General features: G+C 36.4%; 1 protein-coding gene across 3 annotated transcripts; it reads right to left on the bottom strand.

The window, feature by feature from the left end:
- Nucleotides 1-152: 152 nt before the first annotated feature.
- On the bottom strand, nt 153-11,976 carry poglut2 (protein O-glucosyltransferase 2). Of its 3 annotated transcripts, XM_079881739.1 has the most exons (11): nt 11,826-11,976; nt 11,502-11,624; nt 8,589-8,794; nt 8,314-8,519; nt 8,099-8,176; nt 7,524-7,696; nt 6,895-7,132; nt 6,582-6,791; nt 4,543-4,632; nt 2,310-2,414; nt 153-734 (listed from the first exon to the last, which is right to left on the bottom strand). In XM_079881739.1, exons 3-11 carry the CDS (start codon nt 8,668-8,670, stop codon nt 717-719), a joined length of 1,200 nt encoding a protein of 399 aa, XP_079737865.1. In that variant the 5' UTR covers nt 8,671-8,794; nt 11,502-11,624; nt 11,826-11,976; the 3' UTR covers nt 153-716. The 3 variants fall into 3 exon arrangements, with proteins under 3 accessions (XP_079737865.1, XP_079737863.1, XP_079737864.1); XM_079881737.1 differs by having other exon boundaries at nt 11,502-11,976; XM_079881738.1 differs by lacking the exons at nt 153-734; nt 2,310-2,414 and adding an exon at nt 6,358-6,398 and having other exon boundaries at nt 4,578-4,632; nt 11,502-11,976.
- Nucleotides 11,977-12,926: the final 950 nt, after the last annotated feature.

The raw sequence follows: 12,926 nt of genomic DNA, 5'->3' as shown, positions 1-12,926 counted from the left end.
GGGGCTCCAAAATTCCCGGGAAAATTTTTCTCACTTACACGTGGACGGGGCAGACATGCGGATCATATGAATCACGTTGTTAACAGCGCCACCTAAAGTAAAGGAGCAAGCATGCGCCTCAGGAATTCGGACACATAGAGCACACTTAAAATGTATGAATGTCATCGTTTTATTATTTTAAGGAAACACTTCACAAACAAATCCTTTCAAAAAAGGAAGTTTGTTTGGTTCTTAATGTTAGATAGGAAATTAAGTCCAGGGTGTTTTGTCACATTTTTACCCAAACATTTCTAGGTTTAAGTCAGTTTCTATATAGGCATAAACCTTAGAGTCTTGTCTAAAAAAAATAAAGAACATGTCTTATTTATTCTAATTATTCTGTTATAATACATTTTTCCGTATAAATAACAGGATTATTCTAGTCCAAACTTGGTGGAACATATGTCTCCATTGTGTATTGCATAGTTATTGTATATTAAAGTTTACTCTGATTTTAAAGCAATAAGCAAGCCCTTCTATCAAACTTTCAATACAAAAATGGACCTAATATATAATTCATATAAACCAGACCAGCAAGAGTGTAGAAATAGAAAGATTTAATACAAAAAGAGAAACATTCAGTTAAGACATTGCAGTCACATGCAGCCTTAGAAACATGTTCTGGTGCAAATCCATCTAAATTTGATGGCTACTGTTACATGATGAAACCGGAGGTCTCACAGCTCATCTCTGACCTACAGTATACAAAAACAAAAACAATTAGACATGTTTGATATGATCCAGGACTAATGCATTTCAGACTTAAAGAATTCATATAAACATTTTATCAGAGTAATTTGCTGATCAGTCCAAGTCATAACAGTGTATTGCCCTCATAAATCCAGCTTTTCTGCTTTATGAAATGACAATAAACCCATCAGATACTTAATTAACTCTACTGGTACATCATTATACCATTTGGTGGTAAACTGTTGCTACCTTACAACTTTTATAGTCCCTGTCGTTTTTTAACAATAAATATTTTATTTTATAGTGCAGAAAATTCAAAGATTAACAGTATTATGTAACTATATAAATAGTATAAAACAGAATAAACTGAAACTTTGTAAAAAAGTGCTTAATTTGAATACATTTTACTGCATGTCTTGATGCCCAATTCCGATTTGCTGACTATATCCGATTTTTTTGACAACCACCTTACAACTTTTAAAAGTGACCCATATCCGATATCTGCATTTAAACAACACTTAGTGAAACAACCAAGGTAGACATTAGGGATGTTCCTTTCGTTTTTTTTTTTTCTTAAACGGCATCCGTTAACCGTTTATTAACCGGCAACTGGCAAGATGTTAAATTAGAATTAAATTAGATTACAATTCATAAGTGTGAATCTGTGATCCATTAAAAATAACAAGATTTGTTGTCCAGGGGTTTAGTTTAACATGCGCAAATAGCAGCATAAACACAAAAGTCGATTATGTTTTATGTTGATAATGGAATGCGAGTGAAGTACAAAGCCCATAATTTACACAATAAATAATAGTTTAGCATCCAAATATACAGTGAATATGGAAACATTTGGATTTGTGCCGAATGAGGTAGGCTACATCAGCCCAATGCCGGTTTCTGTTTTAGTTTAGCCTTTTAGTTTGTTTTGGCTTGACGTTTATATAGCTAGCCTACATTTATTTTTCATTCTTGTTCTGAATATCCGTTGAATTTAAAAGATGTTGTTGTGGAGTGAGGGAAACTAAAATAGCCTAGTTTAGACTTCAATTTATTTACCTGTATACATTATTTCTGAATGTAATAGCCGAATAAAATGCGACTTGTACACAACTTGAGTTGACGTCATTCGCCACCGTGGCTTTTTCTATATTATACGACTCACATTGATGGGAATATCCGATCTGTCCGCTTACATGGCAGGCGAAAATCCATGTATTTGATTCATATCAGATTTATTTCAACAAATGAATGAGGCCTGAAACCGATCTGAGAATATCGGAATCCATGCGTTTTTTTCCTGCTTACATATTCGACGGTCATATCCGATCTGTGCCACATGAGAAGAAAAAATCGGAATTGGGTCACTTGAACCATGTAATGTAAATGCGGCCAATGGAGTTTGGTTATATTTTATTTTGATGGATACCTAAGAATTGACTATTGTGCAATGATGACTTTTTAGTATCAATCTCTACTATTATGTAAAATCGGTTCAATTACTAACAATGAATGTACCGGTACACATTTTGGTGATTTCTTTTGTTTCTTTGGTGATTTCTTGATTTCTTTAGTGAACAGACCTGTTTTCTTGCGCAGTAACATGGGAAAAGTTCATCCTTTGGCTGCTCCACCAGCTCCATGCCATCTCTAACCTTGGGCTCAGTGACCTGCAGTTCAGCGTACTTCTACAAACAAAAACACAGAGCTAGATGAGTGCAGAAAGTTCATTTGGTGTACACAATTTCAGCAGTAAAAATATATAATTTATTTCTCAATATGCAAGTTCAGCTACACAATTTGTGATTAATCCACCCAGTCACACACCCTTTTTCATTGTCCTAGTGTAGCACTATTATTTTTATTTTTACTTTAAAATTTTAATTAACTGCAACATCATCACACTAAACAAGCATCTTTATCTGCAGTACGAATCACATAAAATTCAAGTAGCCGCTGTGGTCTTGACCTCCAACACTTCCACACCTCAAACGCACACAGGTTTATTGCTGAGAAGTGCTTTGAGGCCAGAACGTGTGTTTAAAGATTAATGTTTGGGCCCATGGTTATGGAAAACCATAAAGTGCTGAAGTTCATGACCTCAGGGATACTTGTGCTCAATGACTACTGTGAGCACTCAGGAAACTTGGGACCAGCTAAAAGTAATAATAAAAGGAAAATATTATATTTAGTGAGGTGAATGCCTTTACAGATATTTAGCTGGTCAAATAATAATATTTTATTTGTAATGCGCCTTTCTCAAACTCAAAGTGTACATGTCAACATATACAGAAAAAAATAACAAATCAAACAATACATAATACACATCAAAAATACAAATGTATTCAATTAAATATATGCACAACAAAATGACTGTTAAAAATAAATTATTAGATTTAAATCATATATATTTAAAAATCTTAATGTCTTAATTATTAAAATATCAATGCTGTGATTATAATCATTATTAATTGTGTCCTTTGTTTTGAGAATGTTGATATACAGAGTAAAGAAACAAAACCACCAATTAGTGATTACTGATTTAGAATAAGACTTTTTTTAGAATAAATGTTGTTTTTGTGGTTAATTTACTAGATATCAAGTTTCAGAACAATTCACAATTAGGAAATAATGGGGAAAATATATCCAACACTGAATATGTATAAAGGAAATACCCACAGCAGACCTAGAAAGACTGAATCTTACAGAAACACGCTCATAAGTCTTTATTATATGATAAAGTAAAGTGCTTCTAGTCATATTACCATAGTCTTATCAACACATACAGTAAAATTACCGCTTAATGTGTGTGCCGTGCAGATGGCAAGACGTGCACTATCTGACCTTTGGCTTTCGAGTCCTTGAGAACATAAAACTTGGAAGAAGATTGAAGATCAAGAGAGGATAAGATATACACACTGATAAGTTCATAAAATCAAAATAATGTGAGCAGAAAAAGAGGAGCTAAAAACCAAATTTACAACTTTTCAAGACCTGAAGAAATGAAAATACTGTACGCACATAAAGAACAAACTTACCCATTCTCAAAATACATTGTATATGTAATATGTAAACAGAACTCTGAATGGCTGTTTGAAACATTTAAGTAGCCTACTGTTAAGAAACAGAAAGTAGTGCAGATACTTTGTTTACGGGGTTAGAGGGTAACAGCTGCATTATTGCTGTTCCTTAAGCGCCATCTACTGTCAGAGAGTGAATGTACATTTTCATTCAGTGCGTCTCCTTCGCTCATTCATAATTCTCATCCATGTTGGGCTTGCTTACATCAGAGTGCGGATGCACACGCAATGTTGTAAATTTTAACCAGCTGATGGAAAAGTATTCTTAAAATCTAAATAATTTGAAATTCACCTTCATTCCCAAAGTACCTAATTTAAAAGCCTTGCGGCATAAATTGCTTGGCTTCGTTGCTGTCATTAGTTGTTGGCAACCATCTCTGAAACGGGTCATCTTCGAGATATTGAGAGTTAAATTAGCACTTCTGGGAGTTAAATTAGCACTAATTTTGCTTGAATTTGCCCGCTCTCTTCTCTCAAGCGACTAACCCTCCCTTACTCATCTCTGGTGAAGCGTGCACTGTGATGTACTATGAAAAAAATACACAGTAAAATTTCTTACAATTTAATGCCTAGCAGAAAAATACATTATTAAGGCTTTTTAATGCCCCGTGGAAACCCTGCATACAACCATGAATCTGTAGTGTCAGCGAAACAACGACCTTTACGCTCTTGGTGTAGTCATTGCCACAACAGATACACCAGAGCACTGAACTGAAGAAAGAAAAAAAATTATTACCTGGAAGAGTTTGAAGTAGTAACAGAATATACTGTCACCCATTAGATGGGTTCGTGCAAACTGCTGACCTGCCAGGGCAATTTTCTTCGCCTATAAGATAAAAAAAACAAAAAAAAAACAGGTTGCAGGATTGTTTGTTCAGTTACCAATTGCTTCAATCAAGGGTTGGCTGCAAACCCTTTCACCCGAATCTCACACTACTGAACAGCAACATAACAAGGCTGCATGTAAACCTTCTGCTTTGAAAACAGAAGAAGAATAACTTCAACATCTCTAATTCAAACAGTTCAGTATGTATGTGTCCATATATAATATATATGTATGTAATATATACACTCACCTAAAGGATTATTAGGAACACCTGTTCAATTTCTCATTAATGCAATTATCTAATCAACCAATCACATGGCAGTTGCTTCAATGCATTTAGGGGTGTGGTCCTGGTCAAGACAATCTCCTGAACTCCAAACTGAATGTCAGAATGGGAAAGAAAGGTGATTTAAGCAATTTTGAGCGTGGCATGGTTGTTAGTGCCAGACGGGCCAGTCTGAGTATTTCACAATCTGCTCAGTTACTGGGATTTTCACGCACAACCATTTCTAGGGTTTACAAAGAATGGTGTGAAAAGGGAAAAACATCCAGTATGCGGCAGTCCTGTGGGCGAAAATGCATTGTTGATGCTAGAGGTCAGAGGAGAATGGGCCGACTGATTCAAGCTGATAGAAGAGCAACTTTGACTGAAATAACCACTCGTTACAACCGAGGTATGCAGCAAAGCATTTGTGAAGCCACAACACGCACAACCTTGAGGCGGATGGGCTACAACAGCAGAAGACCCCACCGGGTACCACTCATCTCCACTACAAATAGGAAAAAGAGGCTACAATTTGCACGAGCTCACCAAAATTGGACAGTTGAAGACTGGAAAAATGTTGCCTGGTCTGATGAGTCTCGATTTCTGTTGAGACATTCAGATGGTAGAGTCAGAATTTGGCATAAACAGAATGAGAACATGGATCCATCATGCCTTGTTATCACTGAGCAGGCTGGTGGTGGTGGTGTAATGGTGTGGGGGATGTTTTCTTGGCACACTTTAGGCCCCTTAGTGCCAATTGGGCATCGTTTAAATGCCACGGCCTACCTGAGCATTGTTTCTGACCATGTCCATCCCTTTATGACCACCATGTATCCATCCTCTGATGGCTACTTCCAGCAGGATAATGCACCATGTCACAAAGCTCGAATCATTTCAAATTGGTTTCTTGAACATGACAATGAGTTCACTGTACTAAAATGGCCCCCACAGTCACCAGATCTCAACCCAATAGAGCATCTTTGGGATGTGGTGGAACGGGAGCTTCGTGCCCTGGATGTGCATCCCACAAATCTCCATCAACTGCAAGATGCTATCCTATCAATATGGGCCAACATTTCTAAAGAATGCTTTCAGCACCTTGTTGAATCAATGCCACGTAGAATTAAGGCAGTTCTGAAGGCGAAAGGGGGTCAAACACAGTATTAGTATGGTGTTCCTAATAATCCTTTAGGTGAGTATATATATATATATATATATATATATATATATATATATATATATATATATATATATATATATATATATATATATATATATATAATATATACTATACTAGAAATCTTAGGGCAACCTTCCAGCCATATGCTTATCCATCCATTATATTACATGAACTATATAATGCATATTATTAATTAAACTATTGAAAACTAGTGTCTTATCATATTGTTCATGCTATTTTTATAAAAGCAATATGCGACTCAAGGTCATGCCTTTTTTACCATGGTCAAGAGGGGTTTAGGTTCTCTGCTGTGTCTCATACCTAAAAACAAGGTAAAATAACTGCAATGCATGACCTTGATTCGAGATTTTTCAACATTTATTTAAAATATTAATAATCCCAATATGGTAATACCAGATAAAAAAATTCTGTGCTTCCAAAATGTTTAATTCACATTATTTTGTGTTCAAATGAGGTGTTTGTGTGTGAATGGGGATGATGTACCTCCTCATCATGGTCTCTAGCCCACTGGATCTTCTCCACTAGGTCACTGAGGTCAGCTTTAAAGGGGATGTAGTGCACCCACGGCTGGAGTTGCTTGTAAAAGTGCTCATAATAGATGGAGTCGTGTTTTAACACCACACTGTCACCTGCAAGCAGATAAGGTAATCTGTATGCTGCGACCGTCCCGTCCACATTTATCTGGTACTTATACTGTTAAGAGAAACATACACGTCACCTCAGTTAAAAAATAACACTACATGAAACATAAAAAAACCTATGCTGTGTGTATTGAAGTTATGTGCAATTCACGCACCTTAAAGAAGTCGAAAAAGGACACATGCTTGACGAGGGGCCCATAAAGGCTCTCATCATGTTTGAAAAAGAAGAAGTTGGTTAAGGCGGCATCGAGCACGGCAGGGTTCGCTCGTGCCAGTTTAACCAGCTCAAGACGCTCTTTCCTGCTGTCTCGCCCTCTCCAGAATGCTTTGCTCATCTTCTGCTCCCACGCTGGACCTGTGTGTCCCTGGACAGACATCATGTCCAGACTCACTCTGCCACAAAACAAAATGATCAAAGAACAAATCTTTTATTTCCTAATGTTATGTAATCATTCAATGATTTTACTATACATAATACTGAACTTTTCTATTATTTTTCCCCTCATCACATTTTTTGTTGTAAAATTTGTGTAAAGGTTAGAATAGATATTGCATCTTGTTTTCATGAACAGACACAAATTTTACTTAACATCAAATTAATTTACATCTTATAAAATAATTCACTCATTATCCACATCTGAAACCAATAGTGAAAATACTACCTTACTGCATTTTTCTCATTTTTTCTATGTTAAACATTTTCCTAAAAGTCTTTGTACTCCATAAAAAGTTTTATGTCGTTCCATAAAAAGTTTAAAAAGATTTACAATTCAGTTTTCTTTACCTGCCCATAGTCTCCAATACAGACTCGGTGAGGTCATAAGTTGGCATGACGATGTCTTGTGTGTCATTGGAGCCACACCATGAAAAGATTGGGCTGGGCATCTCAGAGGCCCGTCTCTTTTCCAGGGGCCAGTCCCCCAAATTCACAAAAAACTCAATGTCTGGAAGCTTGACCTGGTCACACAAAAAAGCATTAAATTCATGCTTTGGTAACATTATAAATGTCTTTACTGTCACTTTTAATCAGTTCAATGTGTCCATGCTGAATAAAAGTATTAACTTATTTTTAAAAAATGTGTATATGTACCCCAAACCTTTGAATGGTACAGTAGGTACTAGTGTATGAAAATAAGTACTGAATACTACATAAAAGTCTTTTTCTTTGTAATATGTGCACAAATAAAAAAAAATTGTGCATGCCTCCCACCGCTCTATGTTACAGTGCCATCTAATGGTTCTGAAGGTAAATGACTGAGAACATTCTACATGACGTGTTTATAAATAACATTATTATTACTTCACATAATTTATGTGCATAAATTTTTTTTAGTTGCAGTATACTGAGCTAATACTCACTTTACGCGTGAAGGACAGAAGGAAGGCATCCATGAAGATCCTGAATCCAACATGTTCTCCATGTGTTTTTATATAAACCTACAGTGACAAATCATTCAAAGGCACATGACATTATGAGATATATTTCAAACTTTGGCATCTACTTGCTTCTTTATGTAGTTATAGGCTACAGAAAGATTGTAATGAGCACATTGAATGTGGATATGTGTGTGTACCTGGTTGTTTTTGATGGTGTAGTGGCACAGGCTATGTCTCTTCCCGAAGCGCTGAAGGATCTCATGGGCATTACGATCTGGATCCACACTGGGAAAGATGGATAAATCACTCTCTATCTGAGAGAATGAGGCCGAACAGTGCATGTTCTTCTCCCATAATGCACCACTGGGCTCTGGGCAGTCACATGATTCATGATACACTGCACCTGGGTAGTGAGAAATAGATTAGACATTGTTCATCTCTGCATCATGAAAGTAGACTTGATTCTTCTCACCTCTAAGCACATAAGGTGATTTCCCCACCAGCTTGTCTTTCAACAGAATGTGAATGTGCAGATCTGTGTAACTGGCGTACATGCGGTACCGAACTAAAAAGGATCCGTCGTTCCGGTCTAAAATCTGGATCCAGATTCTGGCATAAGGGTCTGTTGGAGATGTAATTGTCACTTCGAATGTTTTCTCTCCAGGAGAAGTCGTGAAACTAAAGATAAGGACATTCAAAATGTCAAAGACATTATTATTTGAGCCATGACAGAATTAAATTGATGCCTTAAAATTAATTCTCAAACAAAATGCTTTCACCACCCTGGGCGAAAATCAAAGAAAGACCTGTCCTGGGAATTCACCAGGCATTTGCTGTTTCATTTATCACAGAACACAGTCTCTGCTACAATGCAGTCAAGAGACAAACGTACAGTCATAAAAGACTGACTTAGACTAATCAATCACTACTGATGTGTCCTTTAGCGGATTTAGTCAAGCACTTACAACACACAATTGCCCTAGATTAAATAAGGGCTCTACAATGGTTCTTCGTATCACTTTAGGATCAGCAGATAAGCCTATTTTTATGCTTTATATATAGTACTTTTTAGTTGATGCTTCATTATAGGTTCTTTAGACCTGTGTATTAGTCTCTGGCTTCTCCAAGTACCAAGATGACAACAGAATAAGATGATCTAGGTCAGGGATGGGCAACTTCGGTCCTGGAGGGCCACTGTCCTACTGAGTTTAGCTCCAACCCTGAAAAAATCACCTGCCTGTAATTTTCTAGTAATCCTGAGGACCTTGATTAGCTTGTTCAGGTGTGTTTGATTCGGGTTGAAGCTAAACTCTGTAGGACAGTGGCCCTCCAGGACCGAAGTTGCCCATCCCTGATCTAGGTGAAACTCTGAAGGTTCTACTACTGTATGATATAATTTTTGGTTCTAGTTGGAACTGAACAAATGTGAGCTTTTTTTTTAGACTAGTGGATAGAACACATTCAAAAGTGAAATGTTTATTTTATAACACTTTACGTATTTGCGTCTGTACAGTACACATCTTTAAAGGCTGTTTTCTCATGCACTGAGCCAGAAATTGTCACTTCAGTAGCATTTACAGTGCTGGTCAGAATTATTTGCCCCCTTGGTAAATATGATCAAAGATGGCTGTAAAAAAATAAATCTGCATTGTTAATCCTTTTGATGTTTTAAATAAATTAGCAAAAATCTAACCTTTCATTGAAGTAAAATAATTGAAAGTGGGGGGAAATCACATTATGAAATAAATGTTTTTCTCCAAAACACATTAGAAACAATTATTTGCCCCCTTTTATTAAATATTTTTTGCAACCTCCTTTTTCCAAGATGACAGCTCTGTGACAAGACAGTGATCTTCTCCTATAATGCCTAATGAGTTTGGAGAACACCTGACGAGATCAGAGACCATTCCTCCATACAGAATCTCTCCAGATCCATGTTGACGCTTCTTCTCTTCAGTTCAGCCCACTCATTTTCTATAGGGTTCAGGTCAGGGACTGGGATGGCCATTGCAGATGCTTGGTTTTGTGCTCAGTGAATCATTTTTGTTTTGATTTTGATGTTTGTTTTTGGATTACTGTCCTGTTGGAAGATCCAAACATGGCCCGTGCTAAGATTTCTAGCACAGGCTGTCAGGTTTTGATTTTTTATCTGTTGGTATTTGATTGACTCCATGATGCCATGTATCTGAACAAGATGTCCAGGACCTCTGGCAGAAACTTAGCAGAGTATTCAATTTTACACATGGGGTACTTTTTTATCCCTGTGTGCACCAAACCCATCTTAAGTGTTTGCTGCCAAAAAAGCTTTTATTTTGTTTCATCTGACCATAGAACCCGTCCCGTTTGAAGTTCCAGAAGTGTCAGTTACTTTTCAAATGTTCTATGGACAGATGAAAAAAAAAAAAAAAAAAAAAAGGAACTTGGCAGCAAACACTTAATATGGGTTTGATTCATATAGGGATAAAAAAGTACCCCATGTGTAAAATGAAATACTCTGCTGCATCATTACTGCTGTGGGCCTAATTTTCTGCCAGAGGTCCTGGACATCTCGTTCAGATAAAACGAAACCTGACAGCCTGTGCTAGAAATCTTATAAAGGGCCATGTTTGGATATTCCAACAAGACAGTGATCCAAAAACAAACATCAAAATCAAAAATGTTGCAAAAAGTATTTAATAAAAGGGGGCAAATAATTGTACCCAGTGTGTTTTGGAGAAAAACATTTATTTCATAATGTGAGTTTCCCCTCACTTTCAATTTTTTTACTTCAATAAAAGGTTAGATTTTTGCATTAAAAAAAAAAAAAAAATAAAAAAAAAAATAATATATATATATATATATATATATATATCAAAAGGATAAACAATGCAGATTTTTGATCATATTTACCAAGGGGGCAAATAAGTCTGACCAGCACTGTACATACACCAAACATTCCCATCTAATTCTGTAAGGGTTTTACATAGAAGTCTGTTCATGTATCATTCACCTGATATATAACATTTTATTTCCTAAAAACTCTTTAGCTCCAATGTCAACTAAATGAAATCTTGAACATGGCCTTATCCATGTTCAAATATCTGTTCAGGAAAAGCAAAATCCATGCATATTTAATTAGACAATCTCATCTCAATCTCATTTGGATATTTAAACAACATTTCAGAAAACTTGTAATACATTTGTCTTAAATGTCCTGTGACCAGCTTGGTAAGTGTGGTGGTGATATTCACAAATTCCTTCTATTCACATGTTGTGTCTTTCCTTGCATAAAAAATGGACGTGAAGTTAAGTCTCGAAGGTTTTTGAACTTAAAACTTTACTGTAGTCAGATATTAAACACTAAGCCATACCGCCCCATTATGGTCTTTCTGCAGGACTTACTCACTTTCGTCCGGTGGTGTCCACTGTCTGTATGAAGAAGAACCGAGCAGGAAGGACAATGTTTGTCTCCAGTCCAGGACCCCAGATCAAAGTTTTGCTCGCGCTGGGCGTCGCTGCTGCCGTTGATCTCCGCGTCATGAAAACGATGCAAGGCATCAAGAGCAGCAAAAGTTTTCTCAACATGTTCATGGAGCGTTGAGAGAGCACTTTCAGTAGTGGATGCTTTGTGGATGCTAGTGCATCACCTCATCAGAATGACAACCCTCTTAAGAGCTCATAATAAAACATTGCTTAAAAACACTAATGATACATTTTACCACATACTCACATTCACCGAAATACCAGCGGTTCGATGTGCAAACTAACCCACAGATACCCTCGTCGTGAGAAAATCTCTGTAACAGTCAGACCCAATGCGCTCATGTGATTGGTCGTTCGCACCTTGCGTACGCTAATGACGCAACTAACTGGAAGCTGATTGGCTGTGTAATAGGAAGAGGAAAGACGTTTGCGCTATTCATCTTTTGTTGGCTACACAGCGGATCCGTCAATCACAAATTATGATCTTGTAACACGTACAAAAATGACCACAGTATTGTTATTATGTAGCAAACCTGTGGTAAATTAGTATTATCCATCACAGTCATAAAAAATAATTTTATTGAAGAGATTCCATCAACAATGACTTGTCACTCACTGCAATGGTAGGTTTACCATGGTAAATATTTAAAGGCATTACAGTTTTTTTCAAATTGCTTACACACAATTTCTGAAACTATATGGCTCCCTTTCTTGAAACTCTACACACAAAACCACAATACACACACACACACACACACACACACACACCAACACACAACATGCAAAACATTAGACATGTGTTGCAAAAGCAAACACTTCATTCAAAACTATTAACTCTTCCAAAAATTGTGTTTTTGCGTAGTTACTCCACACACAAACATCAAATGATTAGCCACATACACAGATGTGAAAAATGTAAAACAGTACTATCTTGTGCCTTTTGCTTGTTCAGTGTGCAGTGGGAGTTACAGGAGTTTGTCACACGTAGCCTACACGTATGAGAACAAATACACAGTAAACAGTACTGATGAACTTTACACAGTTATGGAGCTGAACTGAATCAATACTGAACTGACTTGAGCTGAATAATGACACTATTGGCTTGTTAGAACTGTTTTACAGCAGGATTAGAATTTGTTAGCTATGTGAAGTTGCTGCAAAACATATTGTATCTTGTATGGAGATTATATATATATATATATATATATATATATATATATATATATATAATGTTAATAATGTTTTTAAAATGTTAAAAATAATTAAAATGTTTATTTTTTATATCAATAATTCGATTTTCATAATTCGAGACGTTGGTGTCCATTCCGGAGACATTGGTGTCCGTGCC

The sequence above is a fragment of the Squalius cephalus genome (assembly GCF_949319135.1).
Source record: "Squalius cephalus genome assembly, chromosome: 9".
NCBI lineage: Eukaryota > Metazoa > Chordata > Actinopteri > Cypriniformes > Leuciscidae > Squalius > Squalius cephalus.
The sequence above is the reverse complement of the archived record's forward strand: the minus strand, read 5'-3'. Positions and strand labels throughout refer to the sequence as shown.

Bases quoted from the DNA above. Each gene is read 5' to 3' on its own strand.
- poglut2 (XM_079881737.1), bottom strand. From the start codon at position 11,686: ATGAACATGTTGAGAAAACTTTTGCTGCTCTTGATGCCTTGCATCGTT. The intron at 4,633-6,581 runs GTACATCATCCC...TTTATCTTATAG, and splicing joins CTAGAGACCATGATGAGGAG to GCGAAGAAAATTGCCCTGGC. The intron at 2,415-4,542 runs GTAATAATTTTT...TTTTGTTTGTAG, and splicing joins ACTACTTCAAACTCTTCCAG to AAGTACGCTGAACTGCAGGT.